Source organism: Eptesicus fuscus, chromosome 22, assembly GCF_027574615.1.
Source record: "Eptesicus fuscus isolate TK198812 chromosome 22, DD_ASM_mEF_20220401, whole genome shotgun sequence".
In the NCBI taxonomy this organism is placed as follows: domain Eukaryota; kingdom Metazoa; phylum Chordata; class Mammalia; order Chiroptera; family Vespertilionidae; genus Eptesicus; species Eptesicus fuscus.
The window spans coordinates 7,271,543-7,297,730 of NC_072494.1; the positions used below are offsets into that span (position 1 = coordinate 7,271,543).

At 58.1% G+C, this 26,188-nt stretch overlaps 1 protein-coding gene across 2 annotated transcripts in view; it reads right to left on the reverse strand.

The window, feature by feature from the left end:
* Positions 1 to 2,824: 2,824 nt before the first annotated feature.
* KCND3 (potassium voltage-gated channel subfamily D member 3) overlaps positions 2,825 to 26,188 on the reverse strand; it is a 129,597-nt gene continuing 106,233 nt past the window's right edge. Inside the window, exons 2-7 of one of the 2 annotated variants that reach the window (XM_008147163.3) lie at positions 12,579 to 12,741; positions 7,378 to 7,479; positions 6,888 to 6,977; positions 5,407 to 5,463; positions 4,132 to 4,379; positions 2,825 to 3,556 (exon numbers count right to left, since the gene is read on the reverse strand). In XM_008147163.3, coding sequence (XP_008145385.2) covers positions 3,355 to 3,556; positions 4,132 to 4,379; positions 5,407 to 5,463; positions 6,888 to 6,977; positions 7,378 to 7,479; positions 12,579 to 12,741 — 862 coding nt within the window. In that variant the 3' untranslated portion in view covers positions 2,825 to 3,354. The remainder of the gene's footprint in view (positions 3,557 to 4,131; positions 4,380 to 5,406; positions 5,464 to 6,887; positions 6,978 to 7,377; positions 7,480 to 12,578; positions 12,742 to 26,188) is intronic. The other variant, XM_008147164.3, reaches the window with a different exon arrangement.

Here is a 26,188-nt window from a genome sequence, read left to right on the forward strand (position 1 = left end):
CAGTTAGTCCTGAGCTCAACATTAGTTATGAAAACAGGAGACGAAGGAGGATTCGTCCAGAGTTTGCTTTGGGGGGTCCTGGCTCAGAGTGGTTCTGAATGGAATGTCTGCTCACGTTCAATCACCACCCTTGACATCCAGGTGCTAGAAATATAAGCCAGCCTCCGAGTCATGCACCGTGACGTGGAGGACAAAGCCCTGGCTCCCATCACAGTTGTGCCGTGTGAACTCGGAGAAGTCACTCAGCTTCTGCCAATCAAGGATTTAGTGCCTGACCTGCTACACCAGAGGTCATAGGAAGGACCAGAGGACTCCCGCAGGTAGGCTTTGAAATGTCCGAGCCCGCTCTTCCCTGAGAAGAGAGCATTTGACAATCACCTGACTGTTCACTTGTGCACCCGTTTCTCAGAGTTGACCGTCCAGGCCGGCTCTGCCCAGGGAGTGGTGGTGTCCAGGGGTGGCTTGGGGTAGCAGAGCCCGGTGCTTTCTGAGGGCCGTGTCCATGTAGTGCTGACATCTGCATAAGATCAGGCCTGTAGTTACAGCATTCTTCTCTGATGGCTCTTCTCCGAGGCATCCTGCTCTGCGAGGCAGTGGGGAAAAGCACTGGACTGACAGCCGGGGGACGTGTGCTCTGGTCCCAGCTCTGACATTAAGTGACTGCATGACCTGGAGCAAGTCACTTAGTTCCTCTGGGCTTCCGCTTTCTCTAACCTATAGAAGTCTTTACCTCCTCTAGTTCTGATATACTCTTAATACTGTATTTCCTGAGTTTCCATCATCTGAATATGGCCTACTAGTTGGTTTCTTTTTAACCCTCTAATGCTGAGTGGGCAGGTGGTTCAGGAGACCTTCTAACATGCTGAAGTGGTTGATGAGCTGTGAAAGCTCAAGGTCATTGCACCAGAAAGCCATTGCGCGGGAGACCTGACATCTGGTTCTCGGTCACGGGCCAGTGAGCGAGACTGACGAGGTGCGTTTCCGTCCAGACGCAGCAGCGCGGTCTGGCTCGACTCTGTTGTAAGAGGAGAGGAGCCACTCTCCTCGGTTGGCAGGCATCTTCTTTTGGACCAGAGGCAAGTGGGTCTTATCCTGGCTCAGGCCACCCCGGGGGGCGGGGGCGAAGGGAGAGTCGTAACGTTCTCCTAGGAACTGGCAGAGTGGGGTTTGGAAGTGAAACTGGAGGAATACATTTAGCTCATTAGGGTCTAAAAATGGGAAATTATGTGGGATATGATTATTAAAGTTGGCTTGTTAATTTTTGTGGGGACCACTGTGTGCTCCTCTGATGCAGGATGGAACGTCCTGGGTTGGGTGAGTCATTGCTCTGACCCTGGGAGGACCTTTCTTAAACACAGGCAGTGTGGATGTGTGAGCAACAGTGTTCTTATGTGCGTCCTGATCCCGTATCCCACTCAGTTCCTAGGATGTAAACTTGGGTATCTAGGTATTCCTCCCTCTGTTCCATGGTCCATTCTTTCAAAAGAAAACGTCCTTTTCTGGTCCTCTGCCTGCTCTCTGAACGGAGTCCAGCCAGGCCCTCTGCCTGCCCTAATGTGCTGGACCACTGGAATTCATTTGTAACCCCAAGATTACAGAAGTGATGGGATTTGGGTACCTATTCTCAGGTGTGTTCTGGTTGGGTGTGTACACGAATTCCCATTGTTGTAAAGCTTTTCTGCCTGCTTGCACCGTAAGCTCAGAGGGCCAGACCACCCATTCTCGTGTTCGGGGGAAATCCTTGGGGCCAGAGAAAGGACTCCGTCAGTGGTTGACGAGGTTAGCAAAGGAGATAAAGGTGGAAGGCTCCCTCTCTGCCACCTTCCAGTTAGGGGCCAGCTGTACAGGGTCACAAGAGCAGGGCTCCTAGGGTCGCAGGGAACCCCCCAAGGTGTTCTCAGGCTCCTGGCTGGTGAAACGCACCTAGACAGCCGTGGCGGGCAGACAGATTCCTGGCCTCGTTACACAGCCAGTCACTCAGCTGGAGAATGGCCATGGAGCTCCTGAGAGCTGCTGTATCTCCGAGCGCAGGCTGGACGGTCGCAGTAGGGCCGCTGGGGGTCGGGGTCTGCTATAAGCAGTGGGAATGGAGAGGACTGCAGAGCCTCTAGGACAGAAACACGCCCAGGTTCCCAGGAGTAATCTTCACTCCCTCACCTGCACGGGGTCACCAGCTCGCCCCCACTCCGGGGCCTCCAGGGACATCAGGCCTGAAGACTTCAGAGCTCAAGACACCTTTCAGACCAGGTAAGGATCATCTAGAATCTCTCTCTTTCACACGTTGGTGCAGCCTGTGTGGTCCCTGCACCGCTGCCCTCTGCAGCGAAGTGACCTCGGGGCCTCTGGGCGTAGCTCCGGGTGGGCTTGATGGTGGGAGCCATGGGTGGCGGCGAGCCCTGGCTCTTCTGTCCTCTCCACTGCCACGCGCCGGTAGTTTCCATTTTCAAGATCCAGTCATTCTCCTTCTAAGCCGGACATGGAAACTGAACACCGGGTTCCAACCTCCAGGGAAGCACTGGTTTCTCGCAGGGGGGCGTCCCTCCCTCTTCCCCAGCTGCAGGTGCCTGCATGGGGAGGCTTCCCTGGCGTGTCTCGGGGCCACTGGACAACGGACAGGGGTGAAGCAGAGAGACGGAGACGAGGGACGGACAGACCGAGGGGACATGTCGCTGTGTGGTCATGGCAGCTCTGCAGGTCGGCAGGGCAGTGGGGGCCAGGCTCAGCTGACCTCCCCCGCCGGGGGGATGGAGAGAACTCAGCGATAACTGGCTGCTTAGCCTAAAAGCTTTTGCTATAAAAGGAGGAAAAAAACACACAAAAACCAAACCTCACAAAATGCGTTGTTTTGGTTTAAAGGTACTGGGTCCATGGAGAAAAACGGTGCACAAAAATCCGTTAGTGTTTTTGTTTTCACCTTTTCCCCTGAATAAATATTATCCATTAAGAGCCTTGAAAAGGTGCTCAGATACACAGTGTTATATTCCTTCCTGTTCTGCATGTGTCAGTGGGGCCTCCGTGCTGCTCTAGGTCTCGGGTTTTCCTCACTGGGGCCTCCAGAGCAGTGATTTGGCCTGAGCCCCCCTCCAGTCCCTGTCCTGGCATGCAGCAGCCTCTGCCCTCACGTCCCATCCCCTACCCCCCCTTCCTCTGGCCCCTGGGAGGCAGGACCACAGGGCTGTGTCCACGCCAGTGAACCTTGGGGCCCCTCTGCTGCTCTTGTTCCTTCCAGGCACGAGTTTCAGTGCTGGGGAGGGGGCAACGGGGCAGGGAGAAGGGGTCGGGGTGGTCCAGTGGCCACCCACCAACATGCCAGCCGCTTCACTCCCACTCCCACACTGGCCGTGTCCAGTGGTTTTACAAGGCAGAGACCTTGACGACGTTGCTGGCTATGGCAGGAATGTTCGTGTTGGGGCCTGGGCTGGCAGGGGGTGGCCGGCTCTCCCCCTCCGGGGTTAGCGCTGGGGGTGTGGGGATGCTGATGATGGCTGTGGTAATCTGGGATGTTTTGCAGTTTGGTCTCAGTCCGTCGTCTGCTTTCAGATTAAGGCTGGAGCGACTGTGATTAAAAAAAAAGAGTGAGTTGAGGATGGTGCCTCTTGCTAGTGTACCAAAGCTTCCTTGCCCCCCCCCCCCCCCGCCAGCCCCCCCCCCCCCCCCCCCGACATCTCTAGCTCATGGAAACTAGGAGGAACCTTTGGCCTCTGTCTGCTTTGGGGCATCAGCCCGTAATTATTCATTCTCATTGTTACGCCTAAACTACCAACAGCTGCAAAAAGTCCTGGACATTGGGCTTTGGACTCAAAGCAGATGTCTTCCCTCTGGTGGGTTGTTGGACTATTGCTTTCCCGGAACCCTGGCAGTTCACTGGAGGGGTGGGGTGGACCGAATATATAGGGGGAAAGGCAGTTTGAGATCACCATCAGCCTGGGATGAGCCGTGTTGAACACAATTGTGAACATTATTTCCTCGATCCATTCTGGGTTAGGTCACTTGTGGATTTTTGGGGGAGTTTTTTTTTTCTTTCTGGTATCTACCCATATGTTGAGCCTAAGCCTGCTACAGTAGCCCCCAAAGAGCCTTTGGTTAACTGGTAAGGCCGACGTTGCCTGGTTCTGGGAGCGACAGGCCCACCTGGTGGTGAGGGAGGGCTGCTCACTGCCCTGGATGTGGATGGTGCTGAGCTCTTGCATGCTGCGCAGGCGGGTGGCTGGCAGGTTGGAGTTGGGCAGGTGTGTCGTCTTCTTACTACGACGGGAGCAGCAGGTGGTGGTGAGGCCCTGGTGGCTGGACAGTGAGGGGCTTCTCGTGGACGGGTAGTTCTGCATCGAGCTCTCCATGCAGTTCTGCTCATACATCTGCTCGTCTATGAACTCGTGGTTCTGTGGGAGGCAGGAGGAGGGAGATGAGCCCCCAGACTTGGGATGGCTGCCTGTCTCTGTTCCGGGCCTGGAGAGGACTCCCAGCTGCCTGGGGCACAGACAGGCAGCAGAGGAAGAAGGACAGTTCTGTGGGCGGCCCTGGTGTCAGGTTGAAGGGTGGGGACTGTAGTTAAGTCATGGTGAGGTGAACCCGCCATCTGCAGCTTGGCGCTGACGGTACAGGACACGGAGGGCTTTAGTGGCATTGTCGGAGCTGGAAGCAGAGACGGGACTTACTCTGCAGGCTCCACACAGGACCCGGATGGCAGGGAAGGAGGCGCTGCTGTGGGGGGGTGTGCCAGGTTGTCTTTTCTGGACTGAATGGGGAGAGCCTCAGGAATCGGGTGGGCATGGACGAAGCTGAGAAAGGCACTGATTACTCTGAGTTGGGAGGGCTTGGCGCTCGAAGGCCAGTGCAGTCAAGCTGTCAGGGTTATAATTTACTGTTTTTCCCCACCTGATTAGGGGATATGGATTCCTGGGGGCACAGGGTTCCCTAAGTCAAGGGTAAGCGAGGGAAGGGATTGCTAACAGCCTCCTGACTAGAGGCCATCAGATGGGGCTGAGCTGAACCCAAGAGAAATGAGAAATGGCTGTTTGCTCAAGGCGACCAGACATCTATGGCACTAACGATGCGGCCAAGGCAGCCCGCGTGCGGAGGAGTGTGACGGGAGGGAGCACGAGAACAGTTCAGAGACCAACACCAGCAGTCCCCACGGAGCTGGGGAGGCGGCCCGATGCGGCCCTGGACACCAGGACACCAGCATTGGGGCCACGTTCCTCCACCCTCCCCGCCCCGGGGGGAGGCTGTCAGGGACTCGGAAAGGCAGCTGGGTGGTTCACAAAACACTGGAAGCTGAGTGGTGCGGAATGAGGCAGTGGGAGGAGGAGCCGTAGAGTCAGCAGCACATGCAGAGAACCAGACCAGGGGAGAGGAGGCTCCACAGACTCAGAGAAAGAACATGGATTAATTTTTAAAAAGTTATACCTTGATGGTGGACGTTCGTACAGACAACAGGGGATCATCCACAAGATAGGACAACCCCTACAGGACAACATGCCAACAGAAGATAAAAACACCTTTGATTGTACATTCCGGCATTCCCAAGCTCAGAGGACGCTCGGTCTCTCGGTCCCAGCATTCCGGCCCTTGCTCCCAGCATTCCCCCTCCTTTGTCCCAACATTCCCCGCCCTTGGCTCCAGCATGACCCTGCTCCAACCCCAGTTCATTCCTTCCATCCCAGCATCTCTCCCCCGAATCCAGCATTCCATCTCTCTCATGGCAATGTCCCACCCCCACAATCCGGCATTCGCCCCTCAAATTCAGCATTCTGTTCTACTCTTTGATGCCAGCATTCCATCCCTGGGCCCCCAAATCTTCAATGCCAACATTCCAGCCCTTCAAACCCCAATAATCCCACCCATTCCACCCAGCACATGCACTTGGAAAGGGCAGTCGGGGCCGGGCCCGTCCCTTTGGCAAACTCAGAGTCTGAGAGAAATTCTAGATACGCGCATACAGGTTGACACTAAGGAATATCTGCAAATGGGTGTTCAGGGCACCCCCCATTCCGGAAGTCCTCATTGGGCTCAGCTGCCATCCAGTGTCCACATGGACTCCTAAGTGTCCTCTAACCTCTATCCCCGACGGGGGACCTTGGGAGTGGAAAGTTCTGCCTCAGTGCGCTGAGCCCTGCCCGCAGCGCTCTGGGGGCAGGTTCAAGACCAGGAGAGGGCTTCCGGTGGTCTCTGGCTGTCTGCCCCGACTCCTCTCCCCTCCCCGCTATTCCTCACACTTCTGTTGCCAAGGGTCCAGGGTGGCCCACTGCCCTTCCTTTCGGTCTGGTGGTGAGGCCCAGGCATCATTCCACATTCCGACTCTGTCGCCCGAAACCATGCCTCTGTTAGCAATCAGCTGCTCAGAGTGAACTCCCTGGGATGGCAGTGACTAGCGGAAGTGGTCACAGTCCAGTCCCGCTTAGGGACATGCAGGAGCTGCCTCCTTGACTCCCTGCCTCCTGTGGCAAGAGGCATGTCGGGAGCAAAGGGACCACACAGGGCACCACCTAGCCCAGGGTGGGCCACACTGACATTCGTCTCTACCGTCTGTAGCAACGTAGAAATTCAGCCCTGGCTTAGAAGACGATGCCCATCAGAGCCGGGAGACTGACAGGCAGAGCCCTTAGCCTCAGTCACGGAGAACCGGCCGTGGGACGGGGGCAGGATGGGGAGAGGCCAGGTGAGGCCTCGGTGCGGCTGCAGGGCAGAGCTGGCCCTACCTCGGTGACTGCCCCATTTCTTGGGGGCTTCCTCCCGAGGGGTGAGAGAGACCCCATCGCTGCTTTTGACTCTGAAGGGGACCGACTTTGACTCTGGAAGCTGGGCCAGCTTGGGGATGTGGGTTCTGACCCTGGGAAAGGGGCGGGGGGGGGGGGGGAGGGGCGAGGGCGTGGTGGGCTGGGACTCACAGTGGTTTTCTCCAGGCAGTGCAGCAGGTGGTGGTGCTGGCTCTCGATGAGCGAGGTGGTCTTGCCCACGTGCTCCTCCTCCGGGGTGCCCTGTGAGACGAGAGACGAGTATAGAGCTGGAGCCTTCCTCTCCACCCTCTTCATTTCCCCACAGGGGGCAGGAGGGCCCTAGAAATGGGTCACCATGGCACATGCCAGCCTTTGGGCTGGGGGTCCTTGGGCTAACGCTGGTTTAGGGGTAGTGGTGACAATCCCATGGGAGAGGTAGGTGCAGGGGGCTCCTACCTGGGGACAGTGTGGAAACGTCCGTCTCAGGGTTTAAACTGGGGCTTTGGGAGGGAGTGCTGGTGCCCCTTGCATGAGAAAACAAGCCCACCATCCCCACCACCTCCCAGCCGCGCCCCCCCCAACCCCTCCACCTCCCAGCCCAGGCCCCCCAGGTACCTCCCATCCCCTCCACCTCCCAGCCCGGGGTCCCCCAGGCACCGACCATCAGCTCCAGAGCCTCGTTGAGGAGCCCGTTGCGCTTGCTGTGCAGGTAGGCATTGGAGCTGCCTGTCTTGGCCACACGGATCCTGGCAAGGCGGGCCTTCTGTGATTGGCAGAGATAAAGAGTGACGTGTAAGGACAGTGAGCCTGACAAGGCCAGGGCCGTGGCTGTCCAAGGGAGGCTGGGTCCCAGGTGATTTCGGAGGCGGGAAGGAGGCTGCTGCTTGTAGCCTCAGGGTCTCCGTTCACAGACCCTGGGCCTGAGTCTGACACTGTCAGGATCAGAGTGCCCAGGGGTTTCCACTCGCCTCTGCAGCCAGGGGTCATCCTGGCAGGAGAAACACCGTCATCAAAGTCCTCCCTCCTTCCGAGCGTCCTGACCTTTATCGACTCAGCTGTTGGCTAGTTCTCATCTCCAACAGGCTGCGCGCCCTTCCAAGGAGCATAGGCCACAGCCCTCCTGCGGCCCCAGGCAGTGCGCTCCCTGCCCGCAGCAGGTGCCCAAGCATCGTGAATGATGAGAACAGCCGAGTGTGCACACGGGCCTCCCCACTGCTCACCTCGCACTTACTACGCAGGTGTGTGCGTTCTGGACACTGACCTGGTGACTGTCTCCCCAGAACGTAAACGCCGTGAGGGCAGGGGTTGCTTGCTCACTGATGTGTAGATGGATGGACCCCTGCATGTCTGTCTGTGGGCGTGGGCGTGGACGCGTGCGCGGATGTATCAACATATGCCTTTTTTTTACTCTGGCCTGTCCGTGGGAGAAGTGTGTGTGGTAGAGGGAGGGTAGAATGCATTTGCAGACGGCATCTGGGCTTCAGTTGGGACAGAACAGCTCCACCTGGGGGCCAGCAGTAGCCCTGCAGGAGGACGGTGACATCTCCTGTGAGCCTCTCTCCTGTTTGCGAGGCAGCGCGAGGGGCTGGACCCAGGTTCCGCAGCTGCTCTCCTTCCAATGGCCATACTCGGGGAGAGGCCAGAGAGGAGGGAGCCTGGGGAGAGGGAGAAGGCGCCAGGAGAGGGGTTCCTGCTGGTTTAGAAAAAGCAGGAGGCTGCGCTCTTGTAGACACAGCCTCCAGGCACCCCCTGGGGCAGAGGGGCCCTCCTGCCTCCGGGAAAGTCCACAGGTAACTTCAGCCTCTGACGGGAGGGGAGTCCCGGGAAACGGGCCGTTTCCATGCTTGCCCCTCCCCAGCTGGGCTGCTCGCCTGCCGGCTGCAGGCAGACAACTTCGACCTCGTTCCCTGGGAAGCCGCCCTGTGGCCAGCTCGTCCCTGCAGGGACAGTGCCACACCCTTTCTGGCTTCTAGAAGGGAAGAGGCCAGGGCTTGAACTTGGGGGGTCTGCCTCTAACTGCTGAGGCAGCTCGCTCCCCTGGATGGGAGGACGAGAGGGCACCTGGGAGAGAAAGGAGGGCAGTAACCCTTCCCTCTCTCTGAGCAGACCATTCAAGCCCAGGACGATCCCCGTCCTGGGTCCTGCTCCAGCCATTCCCCCAGCGTCTCCATTCAAGCCAGTCCCTTGTCGGGGTGCGGCTGGTAATGCTTTGGGTGAGGACTGGGAGTGGAGAGTTGCATATGGAACCCCGATTGTGTTAAGCTCATCACAGCCTTATATAACCTGATCACACCACTTAGCGCCCGGCTTCCTGGTGTCTGGGGTCCGTCTCCATTACTTTCCGGAGATGAAAGATGCTCCCCTGTGGCACTTCTTTTAATTTTATCTCACCCTGGGCTCCACTAAAGGAGCAGATTGTCACATCAGATGTGCTGTAGCGTTTCATCATTTCCCACCCAGGATAAAGAGGTTTGCACTGTGTTTACAGAAAAACCCAGCACCTGCAGTTGGGTGGGGCTCACGCACATTTCTCTCTCTGGCGTGGAGCACAGAGCTTGGCGCTGAGCGTGCGCAGGCGGGGCTGGTGACGGCCCAGAGGGAGGAAGCCACACCCGGGTCAGAAACCCACGTTAAAGCCGCTGCAGGGGGCTCTCTCCTCCGTGGCCTTGAGGTCATCTAGGCTCTTAAAGACAAGAAACGGCCCTGGCCCTGTGGCTCCACTGTTTGGAGCGTTGTCCCATGCACCAAGGTTGCAGATTCGATTCCCAGTCAGGGCACATACCTAGGTTGTGAGTTTGATCCCAGGTCGGGGTGATACAGGAGGCAGCCGATCGATGTTTCCCTCACGTCGATGTGTGTGTCTCTCTCCCCCTCTCAAATCAATAAAAACATATCCTTGGGTGAGGATTTAAAAAAAGAGAAGTGGAAGACGCGAGGGGAAGTGACTGACCAGGTTAAGGCAGTGAACTAGCAAGACCAGCTCGGATCTGCAACTTCCAGGCCACATGTGGCCTCCAGCACATCCCTCTTCTCCTCCCCAGGATTTCAGCTCCTGTCAGGTTTCTAAATGCTGCCAATCCCAGGAAGCCGCACTTTCAGCAGGTGTGGGGACACCGGGGTTGGAGGAGGGGCCTGGGCGGAGGACACTGCCACCCTGGGTGCGGTCCCGGGAGCCCTCCCGCTGTCTGGCTGCAGCACCCTGTGGCCCTGAGACCAGGTACCTCCTGCCCCAGGGGAGGCAGAGGGAGGAAAAGGAAGAAATGGAAAAGCCCACAGAACAGGCAGCCACCCTCAGGCATGGATCCCAGAGAAATGTTCACGTGGAACCGGCTCTAGGAGAACCCAGAGTGGCCTCACCCCAGGCGATGGTTAAACCAACTGGTGCCTCCACACCATGGGAGCCGCCCAGGGGAACGCCTGGATGCACACACCGGGCTGAGTCTCCAGGAGTCAGGCTGCCTACTGTGCCGTCCATTCAGCCGACATTTTTCAAATGGAAACATTTGGTACGTGGAGGACACACAGGATTTCCAGAGGTTAGGGGTGGGATGGCTTTAGGGTGTGGTTATAAAAGGGGCTGGGGACTAAAGCACAAACCTACAGAGGAGATAACATTGTAGAAAACTTCATACACACCCCAACAACAACAAAAGCGGGAAATCTGAACTGGACTGATTGATGGATGGATCACCTGCGATCAGTTGTATCAGTGTCCATACCCTGGTTGTGATAATCTTACAAGTGCTTGTGGATCTATAATCTCAATAAGGATTTCCAGTAAAATAAAAAGATGGGCAGGACCTGGAGATGTGTCCCCTCTGTCCCCTGATCTCCAAGTCCCAGGCAAACATCTCGGAGTGATTTCAGTCATTACCCCGAGCACAAGCGGCCGGGGAGGGGAGGGGTGACGACGCGGAGCCTTGACACCTGAGGCTTGTGGGCTGAGCTCACCGTCATGGCTGTTGAGCCGAGTCTGTGGCCTGGGCTGAGAACCATCATCAGCCTCCCTGCCCCCCTCTCCACGCCCCACAACGTCCCCGGGACCCCCTTGCCTCACAGACCCTAGGAGCAAGCAGTATCCCCCTCTTCTTCCCCTGCCCCTCTGCATTCCCGCCCTTCTCTCGAGGGGAGCCCGGCGGAAGGCGGCTGAGCAGCCTGGAGGCGAGAGTATGCAGGGAGTGAAAATGCTGCCCATGTTTACTCTGGCTTCGGAGGGAGCCTGGGAGGGAGAGGAGGGGGCCAACGCTGATGCCTCTGGATTTAGTCATAGGATGAGCCCTGGAAGCCCACGGGAAAGGGCCTCTGTTCCACTCTGTGCGTGGATGGGGTGCTCCAGGAAGCGGGGGGCGGGGGGGCAGAGGGGGAACCAAGGGGAAGGGAGCTGCTGAGCGGGTGGGCACAGCCCTGGCTCTGGGGGAGCCGAGGATGCCTTTGAACCTCACCTGCTGGCCACATCCCTGTCAGCCCAGCCCTGGCCCTTGGGCCTCAGGCTCCCGGTGTGGGAAGGAGAGCCCCGTGTCCCTGCCCCTTGCCTGGGAAGGCACAGTGAATTCAGGGCTGGTTCACGCTGGCCTGCTGATGGGAACAGGGCAGAGAGGAGACCATTTCTGGGGTGGCTGGCAAGGGAGGGGAGCCCTGACCTTGGGTGAGGAAATGGGGCTGGGAGGTGGAGGGGACAGCACAGAGCAGCTTGGGCCTGGCCACAGGACTCACCCCGAGCAAGAGAAGCCAAGACTCATCAGCACAGGCCAAGGAGGGGGGCCACGGGGCCACACGAAGGCGCTGTGCTGGGATGGATGATGTAATTATGTGATCTGTGTGCTACCATTAAGCGCTATTACGTGTAAGTCACATCCATCCCAGAGCTGGCTCCCGGGACCTGTGGCTTTATGCCATTGGGACACAGACCCCACTGCAAGTCCGGTTCCTCCCCTGAGGCCGGGGCCCTGCCACGTGGGGGCTGCCCTGTGTGTGCAGGGCCAGCTGCAGTGCACAGGGCCTGCACACAGTAGGTGTTCAGTATATGTTTGTGGAGTGAAATGAAAGCAAGAATGAAGTCGGGACACAAAACCTCAGCCTCCATGAACGACACTTTCAACCAGGGCCCTGGCCACTGTAGCCAGAGTCCCCCTCCAGGTGAGATGCTCCGACGGGTGGACCGCCCTTGGCCCTCCCCTGTCCTGGTGAAAGTCGCCATCCGAGCACCTTCACCGGCCGGCCCAGTGCCAGCAGAATGGAAGGTGGGGCCGGTCAGGACGGGCGGCATCTGCCCGGGCTACCGAGCCTGTTGCCGTCTCCCCACTCGGGCGAGTGAGGGCTCCCCTGCCCTGCCCGCCTCAGAGGGGCCCCTGGACACACTGAACTTCCCCAGGGCCATGGCTCCGCTCCTGCTCATGGCAGTTCTGGGCCTCGACCCTGAGCTGCCCAGGCGACTGAACCCGCTGTGCCGTTTGTCCCTAACTCGATGGCCTCACAATGTTCTCCTTTCAGAGGACTCATTTCTCGCTTCAGCAAATGTATTTTTGTCCCCGTGCTTTGTCTAGGCTGTTGTCAGCACAGAGCAGTGATGTCCGCCAGGCAGCTCCTGGTGGGAGAGGGCGGAGGAGGTCTGGGAGGGGGGGCCAGGCCATGGAAATTGTACGGAATGTCCAGGAGGAGATAACCGGCTTTGGGGCCATGAGGGCTTGTGGCATGGGCAGCTGATGGGCTGGAACACAGGGTGGGGAAGAAGGGACTCACAGCCACCTTCCCTTTCCAAGCCAGCGGGCATCCACGCCAGGTTCTCGCGGGAACTCCGGCCGGCCGCCTGACTGGGAGGCCTCTCTGGCCCAGCGCCCGCCCGCCCGCCCGGTCTGGGCTTACCTTCTGCGCCCTGCGTTTGTCAGCTCTCTGGTTCTGGTGGTAGATCCGGCTGAAGTTGGAGACGATCACAGGCACCGGCAGGGCGATGACCAGGACGCCACTCAGGGAGCAGATGGACCCGAAGATCTTCCCGGCGATCGTCTTGGGCACCATGTCCCCGTATCTGAGGGGAGAGAGCAGGTGTAAGGAAGAGGGGCCGTCTGGGAAACAAGTCAGGCTCCCTGCCAATCATTCACTCATTCACTCACTCATTCACAACTGCTCAGGTGTCAGGTACTGAGGTAAGACCTGGGAATGAACAAAACAGACAAGATCCTTATGTTCACAGAGCCAACATCCTACAAGGGCAAGACCACAAAAAGGAAGTGAATTCATAAAAGCACCGCGGCCTGTGGTTACTTCCATGAAGCGCAGGGACATAGGTGCCGCCAGGGAGGAGACTGTGGGCAGTAACCGCCTCTGAGGGACATTTAAACTGAGATCTGAAAGGAGGGGGCCCAGCCAGGCAGCACCTTGGGGAAGAGCGTGCTGGGCCGAGGGAACAGACAACACGGAGGCCTGAGGCCCAAGGAGCTCAGCTGGTTCTAGAAAAGGTTCAAGAGCCAGCAGGGCTGCAGGGAGGAAGGGAGGAGTTGTACAAGGCGTGGGCAGGCAGGGGCCCGACTGCGTGGAGCAACGAAGAGCCACGGATGAGCTTTAACCAGAAAAGCAACATGGTCTCATTATGATACTAACACATGCCAAACCCACCTGCCGACGGAGATTTCTGACTTAGAAAGCACTGCTGCACACTGACCTCACAGCCCCAGGAACCGGGAGCCCGGCGTCCTCGTCCCCACCACACACGCAGCCCTGAGGCTCCGAGGTGCCCTCCAGTGGGCACAGCTGGGAGGAAACCCGCTCCTTTGCTGTCATCTCTCTTCTAGAAGCCACACCGAGCGAGGGCAGACCACCAGCTCTGAAACTCAGTCCCGAGAGCCGGGTGTGTCACATCATGGCGGCTGCTGCCCCGAGACCGTCAGCCCCCGCGGCCAGAGCTCTCCTCCAACCAGTGACGGACTCCACAGCGGTAAGCGTTTAGCCTCTTTAGTGAGATAACCGAAAGGCTTATTAAGCGAAGAGCGAACAGCTGAGACTCCCCTGGGACAGCCAGGACACCAACTCCAAGCTGCGGCGTCTGGACAGGCTTAGGATGACCAGGAATTGTTGCTGCTGAAACAGTGAGGCTCAAGGTCGCTTGTCCTGAGGGGCGGGCAGAGTCCTGGGCCCACAGAGATGGGGGGGTTGGGAGGGGGGACACGAGGAGGAAACCTACGCCCGCCACGGGCAGATGGTCTGCTGGCAACAGAACACAGAAACAGAACCATCACCTAACTTCAGGCCATTCTTTCTTTCATTTACTCGTTCACTAAAGGAGACCCTTTAACATGAGAACCTGAACTTCCTTTCTGGCGAGCACCCGCGTTGGTGGTCTCTGAGAAGGGTCAGGAGCCTGGAGATGGCTGTCCAGCCCCCACCGGCCACTGCCGTCCCTACCACCTTCCTCCCGCTTGCCCAGGGCAGAAAGAACTGGGCCAAGAGCAAACACATCTTGCCAAAATCATGACGCAGTAGGACAGCAGCAGTCTCCTGACCCACCAGCAGGTGAACCCTCTCAAAACCAGAATTGGGGTTCATTTGGGAAGATCCATGCCTGGCGCACCAATACAACTTATTTCCCATGTCCGCCTGCTGCCCCCTTAATCGGCGCTCAGATCCCCCGGCAATCTGATGGCAGAATTGATGGAGAGCAAACCTGCTGGTTTCTTAGCTCTTCTCCCCTTCTTTGCAAATATCAATACACCGGCTTCCATCTCTGGTCTCGGCATTTCTCTGCTGCACTGTAACTCTCACCGATGCGATCTGCACGCTCCTCCTGCCTCCGGTGGGACCCAGGTGGGCACTGGCCTGCTCCCCTGTCCCCTCCCTCAAGCTCCAGGTCCTCTGTGCCCACATTTGCCCCAGCCTTCCCCAGACAGAGCCTCCCTCCGTGGAGAAGGCAGCGCCTAGGAGCTGAGTGGTTCTGTTTCTCTCTGTGTTCTGTTGCCAGCAGACCATCTGCCCGTGGTGGGCGTAGGTTTCCTCCTCGTCCTCTCTGCCAGTGGGGGAACAACCTTCCGTTGCCCTTAGCATTCCCACCCACGCGATCGCTCTGGGATGGAGCCCTGGCACTTTCTTACACGGTCCTGCCGCGCTTCATTTACGTCCACGGTCACTGGCCCGATGTCCATCTTTCAGTCGGTTCCAGCTAACACGACCCACCTCCATGGGACAGCCCCCTTTCCTCACCACTCAGCTCCTAGGCGCGCCTTGCCTTCTCCACAGAGGGCAGGGGAGGCTGTCTGGGGAAGGCTGGGGCAAATGTGAGCACAGAGGACCTGGAACTTGAGGGAGGGGACATTTTCATCACCTAAAAAGGCATCTCACACTACAAGCAGTCAGTGATTTTCCATGCCCACCTCAGCCAGGCAACCACCAACCGACGTTCTGTCTATGGAGTTCCCTCTTCTAGACATTTCTATCCGTGGAATAACGAGCATGTGACCTTTTGCATCTGATTTCATGTAGTGTCACATGCTCAGTGTCAAGTCCATCCATGAATCACATGACATTCCTTATGTACAGATGAATGGATAGACCACATTTTTGTTCGTTCATTCATCAGTTGATGGTCATTTGGGTTGTTTCCACTTTTTGGCTATCTGCACTAATAAAAGAGAAAGATGCAAATTGACCGTACCTTTGCGACGCCCACCAGCCAATCAGGAGTGAGTATGCAAATTAAGCCAATAAAGATGGCTGGTTAATTTGCATACACAGGCGCTGAGCGGCCGGTGGCGGGATGCTTGTGTTGTCACCATGGCAATGACGCAGGTGTTCCGCACCACCCCAGCCGCTCCGGGCCTCTAGTTATAAATAAACTCTGTTATGAAAATTTGTGTATAAGCTTTTGTGCGGACTATGTTTTCATTTCTCTAAGAGTCTGGTGGTAACTATGTTTAACAGTTTGCGGGACGGTCAGACTGCTTCTAAAGTGCCCGCACCATTTTACAGTCACACTAGCAATCCATTAGGGCTCCGATCTCTCCGTCTCTTCACCAACAGGTGACTATTGCCTTCTGATCCCAGCCATCCCGGTGGGTGTGGAGGTCTCTCACTGCATTTCCCTTGTTGGCTAATGAGGTCGGGCACCTCTTCCCCTTTCCTGGATTTTCACTCTTGAGACCAGATCATCCTCCTTCGAAGAAGTTGAAGCTGCAACACACAAGGCTCTGGGCTGCCAGCAGCCATGCTTTCTGCATTTGGAGGGGAGCCAGGCTGTCGGTAGAGCGGGAGCCCGCTGACATGCAGAAGGGGGTGATGGGAAGGGAAGTCTGATGACATTTGAGTTCCTCCTAATTCTGAGGCCCAGCTTCACTTAGCCTTTCCTGTGGCTCAATCCTTCCTTGATTCTGCAAATTATTGTTTGTTTAACCCCTTCCATTTGGGTCCCATGGTGATGATGGTGGTGGTGGTGATATGATGGTGATGACAAGACTACTGCTGCGTATTTCTAAGCAAGCTCTTCCCGTTTCTAAACGACAGAGCGACTGCAGTCAAACCTGCCGGGCAGTGTTGACCACTCACTACCCAGCAGCTGACCACAGTGGCCACGGCCGTGAGGGGCAGTGCTCCCCTGGGGCCCCCTGGACAGTCCCAATGGCGTCTACGGCCTATTTTCTCCGTGGAACGTGAGGGAAGAGGCGCGAGAAAAGGAAACAAAAAGTGTCTTGGGCTCCATTTTTTGAAGCTGTCCCCTCATTCCCCTTTTTGCCCTCCTCCTCTCACCTTTTCCTGCTCTGTGCCCGGGGAAGGCAGGGGCAGGAAAGCCGCTCCTGGAGGTGACCCCCAGGCGCAGGTGGGCTACGGTGCTCACCTCAGACTTTACTGGGGCCAGGTGGGGGCAGCTGCCGTCCCTGGCCGGGGGGTCGGGGACTCCGGCTCTACCTCCCACCTCCCCCCAGCATCCTCGGATCCGCAGTGATGCAGTGACGCAGTGACGTCCGGGCCGCAGGCGCAGGGACGCTCACCCTCCTCATGTGGAAGGCTAATTAATTTGCATTCGGGTTTAGGGATAATTAAACTTTTTCTCTGAACTGAAGCTGCACAAACCACCCACCTTGTACAATTAATTGCTGCCTTTACTTCCTCCTCCAGGTGCCAAGAGATAAGCGGGAGCCGCGCTCCCATCCGATCCTGCCTCGCTCAGACGGACAGGGCTGCCGTCCGGTGGGCCCAATCTTACTGGAGGTCGGGCACCACCCTGGGGCCCAGCCAAGGACATGTGCCCACTCCTGACAGGCATGCTCTTCTAGAAACCACCTTAGCCCATTCTCCCAGGCTCAGTCCCCAGGACCCCTCCACACTCTGGGAGTGGAGGCTGACAGAAACAGCCGTGAGGAACAGCATCTGGTCAGTCACCCGCTCCCTCGGAGACTTGTCCCCAGGCCCGCACCGCCTTGTCCCCAGGCCCCAGGCCCGCACCGCCTTGTCCCCAGGCCCCAGGCCCGCACCACCTTGTCCCCAGGCCCGTACCACCTTGTCCCCCAGTCCCCAGGCCCGCACCACCTTGTTCCCAGACCCGCACCGCCTTGTCCCCAGGCCCCAGGCCCGCACTGTCTTGTCCGCTTCTCTTTCTCCATATGTTCATCACAACAGCTGTCTGCTGGGGCGGCCTCTCTCCGCCTTCTGCCTCCCTGGCCAGCGAGCCCTGCTCAGAAAGAGGGGGGGCTGCCTCAACTACAAACGGAGCACAGGCCACGACGGCCTCTGGTTAGTGCCAGGCTGGGCTCCCACCGCAGACGTGGGCTGGATCTTGGAGGAGAGTGGTGCACTGCCCAGGGGATAGAGCACTCGGGCTGAAGTTGAGGAGGGACAGGGAGCTGAGGCGCAGAAGCTGGGGTGGGTATGTGCCAGCCCCTGGGGACTGTGTACAGCTGGGGCAGGCCTTGTCTCAAGGTCCAGTTCTGACCGCCAGCGCCTCTGATTCTTCCCGCGCCCCAGGGGATGGCCATGGAGTCGGTGACAGACAGAGAGGTGGGCAAGAGGCAGAGACAGGGCCAGGGGAGCCGCCCCTGCCGGGCAGAGGTGCCAGCGATGTGGCTACTCGGCCCGTGTACAGCCACCAGGTGTCCCCACTCACACAGCACTGCGCCCTCCGCGCCCACGGCAGATCCAGTGCCTTGCCCGGTCTCATCGCCCCCCCTGTACCCCGTGTGGTCTAGCACCCGCTCCCTCATGGGGTGCCTCCTTCCCCACCCCACCCCCTGCCCCTCCCTCCGAGGTCCAGGAAACTCCCTCCTCTGTCCACCGCATCTGTCGGCTCTGAGTCCGCCGTCTGAGTCCCAGACGCTGTCAGGGTCTTGCAGGGGCTTCCAGGTGACAAGAGCAGCCCCAGCCAGGCTCGGGGTCCTGTCCACGCTGGCCTTTCACTCTGTCCACCCCCAGGGGCTCCCTGCACACGCCGGGGGTCAGCCAGGCCTGCGCTCAAGGCCAATCCTCTCAACTTTCCCTGTTCCGCCTACAGCTGAGAGCCCTTGGGCAGTCACAGCTCCCAGGCCTCAGTTTACCCTCCTGAAAATGGCATCACAATCACCTACCTGGCAGGGCTGTCCTGAAAGTCACGCTTATAAAGGCTCTTTCTAAACCGTGGGGTGGTTTCATAAAGATAAAATAGTTTACTGTGTGTGTCAGTGAGCCCCAGCGAGGGTCAGAAGCCAGAAATTCTGGTGCCAGCCCTAGCAGACTACAGTCCTCCCACTTAATGCACAACCCAATTTAGTTTCCCTTTAAGAAATTACGTGTTTTTAAAAAATACATGAAGAGTAATTACATATAATTAGCTGTAGTTACATGTAAACTTGGTGTCGTTCTATGACTACATGTAACTAGTTATAACTGAGCACTCAGTTATTCTGCATGAGGCAGCCTGGTCACCTTGGCTGCTCACACTGTGGGGTACCCATCACCCCCACTCTGGGTCATCTCAGACCCCCAGCTCCAGGACAACCAGCCAGAACCGAGGCGGGACAGGGCAATGGCCCGCCTCCCCTTCCCAGGCCACAGTGTGGGGAAGGAGGTGGGGAACTGGCCAGGGGGCACAGAGAGGGAGCTTGCCTGTGGCGTCTCAGGGGGCTGGTGAGAGCTGAGCAGGGCTGCGGGGGGTGGGGGGGTCGGGGGGTGCTGGGAGGGCAGGGAGCCGCTCTCTTGCTCTGTGTGGGAACAAGGAGAAAGCTGTGTTTTGATTAGTAAGAGCCTCGGGGGCTACAGAACTAACACCCTGGCCTCGCCTGCTTTGTTTCAACAACAGAAAATCATTTTTCTAGACTGTGAAAAAGTTGTGTCACGCTTCCTCCGGGTGTACGTGTGCGTGTGTGTGTGTGTGCGTGTGTGTGTGCGCGCGCACTCATTAGATGGAGGGCTCTCCAAGAACAGGGGCCCAGGTCTCGGTTAAAACGATTGATCGGTTGGTGGCCTTTGTGTCAGGCACTGGGGACTCCAAACTGACCAAGATGGGGCTGCCTCCTGCCCTCGGGGCGGCCCGGCTCCAGGCAGCCACAGGCACGACTGTGGCGCCCGCGGTCCCCCCTGCGCTGGGCCCTCTCCATCACTGATTGGTATCAGGTCCGGCCACAATGGCTATCACAGCCCGGCCTGGCCTCCCGAGGCAGCACCGGAAATTTCAAGCATGAAGCCGCTTCCTGGCCCAGCGTCGCCCGGGGTGGACAGGATATTACTGAGATGGGGCTGGATGTGGCCAGCGGTCTCTCGTCTGCCCTTTCTGCCCCTGATGGGGGGGCGGGGAGCAGCGGGACCTCCCAGATCGGCTCCTGGCTCCCTCTTGAATAAACTGGGTGAGTCCTGGTCTCTCCCTGCCCCTCTCGCCTTCATCTCCGTCCTCTGATCTGGGGTTTGGTTGGATGCCTGGGCTCAGTGGCCATTCGTCTCTGCCAGGTCTTGGTCCCACAGATGGGCCTTTCCCTCCCCGGAGGGGCAGGTCCCTCCTGCTGAGACCACACCTGGGGAGCAGTGGCTCCTGGTCGCCCTGAGACCGGGAGGGGGCACTGGAAGGAGCTCCACCCACTGTGCCCGCGGCTGCACCGCTCAGGCCCCCGGGCACAGGCTGGCATGCCCTGAACTCTGCCGTCTGGCTGGAGGGACGGCAGGTGTCAGAACGGTCCCTTCTGTTCCCAGGATGATCTACAGCCAATTAGCGGAGCCAGGACGGTGGAGAATGCCCGTCTCCAGCCCCAGAGCCAGCAAGTCCGCGTTTCCTGCAGACATTTCTGCGAAGGGAGAGGGTGGCTGACCTCCCAGGACCCGGGAGCCGGCTTGCGGCTGCCAGCCCCAGGCTTTTACAACAGAAAAGGCCAGGGAACCCTCCCGGGATGGCTTAACAGAGAGGACTTGGCCGTAGCTTTTCCCAGCGTGAATGGGACTTTTGTGCACGAGCCGCACTGGCCCTGGGGTCTCACAAATTGGGGTTTGTGCTGCGAAGGGCTGTGGCAGCTGGAAAAGGGGGCAAGCTAGGAAGTGGGGGATAAAATAATTGGTCTCAGCACGTGCACCCCCTCCAGCCTCCGCCTGTCACTCCTCCAGCTGCCAGGGCCGCAGGCAGGCTGACTCACACCGGCTGGGCTGACACCTTCCAACACCACAATCCACACCCAATTTAAGCCGGTTTTTTCTGTATAAAACTGTTGGGTAAGGGGAGAGGGGATGTGGCCGGTGACCGCGGGAGGCCCAGTCCATCACTGGGTGTGAGTTTCAGCCGGGAACTCCCACCTCTGTTTCCCTGTCCTCCTCTGCTCGGTGGCTTTGGTGACCTGAGCTCCCTGTGCTGGGGAAGGAAAGTCTCTTGCTCGCTGAGTGGGGCAGGTGGGCCAGATCCAGGAGCAAACGGGACAAGAGCGGTCAGAGTCTGTACAAAACCAGAAAACGCTGTACTAACATGGGAGCCGATATATTGTTGCTGTTGGCTGCCCAAGTCCCGGCAACCCTGGCAGTGCCTGGCATATGGTAGGTGCTCGAGAAATACGCTGAATGAATGGACCCTGGGTTACCTGGGAGGTGGCCATCCTGCGGCTCTGGCTCAGGGAGGGGCGTGGAAGGGGAGGGTGAGCCGGTCCTTGGTCCCTGGGTACATGCCGTCCGCATTCACAAGCCAAAGGCACTCCCAGGACCTTCGTGTAGGGCAGTGGTCGACAAACCGCGGCTCAAGAGCCACATGCGGCTCTTTGGCCCCTTGAGTGTGGCTCTTCCACAAAATACCACGGCCTGGGCGAGTCTATTTTGAAGAAGTGGCGTTAGAAGAAGTTTAAGTTTAAAAAACTTGGCTCTCAAAAGAAATGTCAATTGTTGTACTGTTGATATTTGGCTCTGCTGACTAATGAGTTTGCCGACCACTGGTGTAGGGGATGGACAATCTGGGCGGGTCCCTTCTCCCTGGGCACGCAGGCGGTCCTGGCTGCAAGGACTAAGGGGTGACTGCTCCCTTAAGGTGTGACTGAAGTTCTATTTTTAACTTCCCCTGGAAGGATGTTACTCACCAGGAGTAGGTAGCGTCACTGACATTTTTCTTTGAGAAAATTTTCTAGAGAATTTGGACTCAGAATCGCGCCCCCGCCCCGCTCCCCTGGGCCCAGCACAGAGTGACCCCACAAAGCTGGGAGGCAGTGAGACGGCAGCAGCGACGCCAGCCCTGGCCCTGCAGTGTCACTGGGCCTGTCCCTCTGAGAGTCAGTCTCCCCGATGGCAGGCGGGCTGGGCGGGTGATGCTCCTACGGGGCGGCACTACCCCCTCCCCGCCCTCAGGGGTGAGATGACCCCAGGCCTCTGGGGCTCTGGCTGGAGGAGAGCCGGGGAGCTCAGCTGGAGGCTCTCGGGTGGGGCGCGGATGGGAAAGAGGGTCCCAGATCACCCCCTGAGCCCCAGCGAGGGTCAGAAGCCAGAAATTCTGGTGCCAGCCCTAGCAGACTACAGTCCTCCCACTTAATGCACAACCCAATTTAGTTTCCCTTTAAGAAATTACGTGTTTTTAAAAAATACATGAAGAGTTGGAAAGGAGCCATGGCAACGAGGAGGCTGAGCCGCAGAGCCGAGGCCACGCCTTTTCTCCCTCCGCGGGCGTCTGCGAGTCCAGGTCAGGCCCTGCCGACCCTCCTCCACCACAGCGCATGTGCAAACGGGCTCTTTGTCCAGAACGGGGGAGGGACGGGGGGGACAGCAGGGGTGGCAGCCTCAGCGCCCGCGGAGAGGCCCAGTCCTCGCACCCTGGGCCCGGTGAGCAGGCTCAGCTCTGGGTGCTCCCCGCAGGGTGCTGGCTCTCTGTCTGGGTCACGGTGCTGCCCGGGGCCTGTCGGGAGCTTCACCCACAAGCACCCTATGTGGCAGCTGGGGCTCCTCTCCCGCATTACAGATGGGGAAACTGAGGCTCCGAGGCATGCGTGACTTCTCAAGGTAACAATTACAGTATTCGGTAGGTGCTTATGCTCTGTTAGGTGCTGTGCAACATGCTTTACACACACACACACACACACACACACACACACACACACCAGTTTAGAGGGGCCCCGTCCCACCTACACGCTGGGATCTGTCTGATTTTCACAGAACTTGCTGGATACACCAGTCTCTCTCAAGCGAAGAGTGCTCAGGATGCGCGGGCCCTGGGGGCTGAGAAAACCACACTGGACGGCCTGCCCTGGGGGAGCCCACGAGACAGACAGGACCACTGAGGGAACAGGCTTCAGTCACTCCCACACGCCCCCCGCCCGCCGCATGGCCTTGGCGCGGGCACCTGAGTCCGGTGCCTGTCCTGGTGCAGCCGGTGAGGAGCCCAGCAGCTAACCTGACAGCCCCCAGCGGCAGGGAAGCCGGGGAGAGGCAGCAACTAACGGAGTGGGGCGCCGGCGAGGTGACCCCCAAGTTCACTGGGAACACCCAGAGAGCCCTGCAGATCCCACATTGAGAGAGAACATGCACTGAGTGTCCGTGATGACAAGACACGGCACGGGTTTGCCGAGTGAGGAGCCATCGAGGTGCCTCGGTCATCTCTTAGGTTCTTATCGCTCAGATTCATGTTTAACAGATGCTGAAGCAGAGAACTTAGAGAGAGAGAGAGCGAGAGAGCGAGAGAGTGAGAGAGAGAGAGCGCGCGCGCCCGTTGCTGGGGTGAAGATTTGCTTTGGGAGCCTGGAGGCTAAGCCGGGAACTGATGTAACCACCACACCTCCCAGTCCCCCGGGGGGCCTGCTGGTGCGGCTGCCACAAAGGGGACCCACTCTCCCTCGTGGTTATCGACCTCCCAGCCGGCGGCTCTGCTGTCTGAGGCACGTGCTTATTTACCTTCTCCGCCCGAGTCCCTGGGACGTCTGCACAGCCACAGCGGGAAGGCCCAGGCCCTAATGCTTGTATCAGAGGAACGCCTGGCTGCACTTGTGCCCGAACGCCGGCGGTGCCTTTATGCCAAAGCACAAGCACCGGAGCAGCGGTCGCCAACCGGTGGTCCGCAGACCACTGATGGCCTGTGAGGCCCGAAAGGTTGGCGGCGGCTGCACTGGAGGAGTCTGGGCCGTGTAGGTTCCTCCCTCCTCAGAGGGCTGTGTCTGACCCTCAGGGCCTGGGCGGCAGCACCTGGACTAAAAGCCAAGTTTGCGGGGGTGGTGGGGGGGGGGGGAGGGCGGTTGTCCAGGCTGCACTCACCGAAACTGCCCTCTGGGAGCCAGGTCCCTGGGCCAAGCTGACTTGTAGGCAGCCCCTTTGGCTCTTGGTAAATTTCATTCATCAAAGAGCGCAGCGCTGTCCCTCCCTCCCTCCCTCCCTCCTCCTTTTCCATCAGCCGTTTCTCTGCGTGACATTTCTGGTTCATAAGCACCACTGCCCGGCGAGGTCGAGAAGACGGAGGGAGGAATTTCTGGGCTCTCCTGCATGATCTCACGGGAGAAACTTCCTCCCGCTTTTCATGAGTTATCCCCTTAATCCTCCCAAGTCTGTGCGGGAGGGATTACCAACGCTCCATTTCTCATTTCTCTGAGGAAACTGAGGCGCAGCGAGTCTGTCACGTGCACAGAGCGGGGAAGGCTGGGCAGGATGCAAATGCTGCGGCAGGGGAGGGCGTGAGTCCCAGCGCTCCGGCCTCTCCCTCTCCCTCTCTTATTCATGGAAAGAGCTGGACATGTCAGGGTGAGGGGTCACCCTGACCCTCAAGCCCCTGGGGGAAGATATGATCGGAGTGGGAGGACTCCGACCCCCCAGTTCTCCCAGTGGAGCCCCGCGTGCACTCAGTGTTTCACGCCTTCCTTCCACCAACATTCACAAGGGAGCGGGGAGTCCAGGGAGTCCAGGCGGGGTTTCCCCTCTGCTTTCCTCCTCCTGATCCCCGCACTGTGCGACCGCCAGGCCTTTTCACATCCCCTAGAGACCAGACTGAGCCCAGGGGACAGGGGCGGGTGAGGGACTGCGATGCTCTCCGGGCCTCCTGGGTGCAGCGAGACTGTGCACGGCCTCCTAAGCTCGCCTTCTTGCTCCAAGCCCTGGGCTGGCTGTTCAAGGGGCGCCCTCACTGTCTCCGGGGGCGCAGCAGGGCAGGTCTGGGCCTGGCTCTGCACAGCCGTCCTAGGCTCACACCCCAGGTACACGAGCCTCAGGCTCTGTCCCCTTTGGGGGAGATCCTGGGACAGGCCCCTGAGACATGGGCCAGAGAGCCTGCAAAGACCTCTTCTTTCTTTTTTTGTTAATCCTCACCCGAGGATGTTTTTCCATTGATGTTTAGAGAGTGGAAGGGAGAGGGAGAGACAGAGAGAGACAGAGAGAGAGAGAGAGAGAGAGAGAGAGAGAGAGAGAACATTGATGTGAGAGAGAGACATCTATTGGTTGCCTCCCACATGGGCCGGGGATCGCGCCTGTAACGGAGGTACATGCCCTTGATCGGAATCGAACCCAGGACCCTTCAGTCCTTGGGTCGATGCTCGGCTAGGGCAAGATCCCTTTATTTTGTCTTTCATCTCTGAGAGGCAAACTCTGGACAAGAAGTAGCTTGAACCCAGACAGGCCTTTGCTTTTCAGGAACGCTCACACGTCCCCTGTGTGGCCACACGCGAGCACACACAGCCTCTCACTTGCACACACGCACGCGCGTGCGCACTCACGCCCCCTCTGCCTGCGCTTGGATTCTGCCTGGGTGGTAGCAGTGAACAGTGCAGGTCTCACCGCCGAGGAACTGGGAGGAAAGAAAGGCACAGCCTAACTGGAATTCAGATTAGACACATGAAACCAAAAAGACACCCAAGCCCTACCGGGGAAAAGCTCATTAATGCCTCTGTTCCCCTCCTCATTAAGCAAGAGCTCGCTCATAAATATTCATAGAATTCTAAAGTAAGAGCGAGGTGAAAGTTAAGTTAATGCACAACAATTAAGGCTGCTCACAGCTCTTGAGCAGCCTGACCGGGCTCTTGTCCCCCCAGAGCAGAGATCTGGGGGCTCCTGGTCCCCCAGAGGCAGGAGCGGGGAGCAGGTGTTGGGACAAAGCGTTCAGGAGCAGACTGACCCTGTCCCCACCCTCAGGGGCCGGTGGAAGGGCTCAGAGGCCCTGCTGGTGCCTTGGGCTGAGGCGCACTGGTTAGGGGAGGGTCTTGACCTCCCCGTGCCCATCACCGGACACCCCACCTTTCTTTTAAAAAAAAATATTTTTATTGATTTCAGAGAGGACGGGAGAGGGAGACAGAAACATCAATGATGAGAATCACTGATCGGCTGCCTCCTGCACACCCCCCACTGGGGATCGAGTCCACAACTGGGCATGTGCCCTGACTGGGAATCGAACCACGACCTCCTGGTTCATAGGTCGACACTCAACTACTGAGCCACACGGGCTGGGCTCTTTAATCTTTTTTTTTTTAAAAATATATTTTATTGATTTTTTACAGAGAGGAAGGGAGAGGGATAGAGAGTTAGAAACATCGATGAGAGAGAAACATCGATCAGCTGCCTCCTGCACACCCCCCACAGGGGATGTGCCCGCAACCAAGGTACACGCCCCTGACCGGAACCAAACCCGGGACCCTTCAGTCCGCAGGCCGACGCTCTATCCACTGGGCCAAACCGGTTTCAGCCTCTTTTATCTTTTTAATTTCAGCTCTACTGGGGTGTAATTGATAAAACGGTAAAATGTTTGGAGTACACCATGACCTGATATATCCGTATACACTGTGGGAGGACTGCCCCATCTAGTTAACACCCACCCACTCACACGTTTACCTTTTGTCGGTGAGAACGTGTAAGTTCTACTAGCAAGTTTCAGTGACTCGGTGCAGCGTTACCCACCCCAGCCACTCACCATGTTCTACCTGAGAGCCTCGGACCTTACTCATCTTGTACCTGAAGGTTTGTGCCCTCGTCCCAACTTCTCCCTTTCGCCCCACCACTCTCCGCAGCCCCTGGCAACCACTTTTCTAGTCTGTTTCTCTGACTTTGTCTTTTAAAAAATTTTACATTTCACATACAAGTGATACCACGCAGTGCTTATCTTTGTC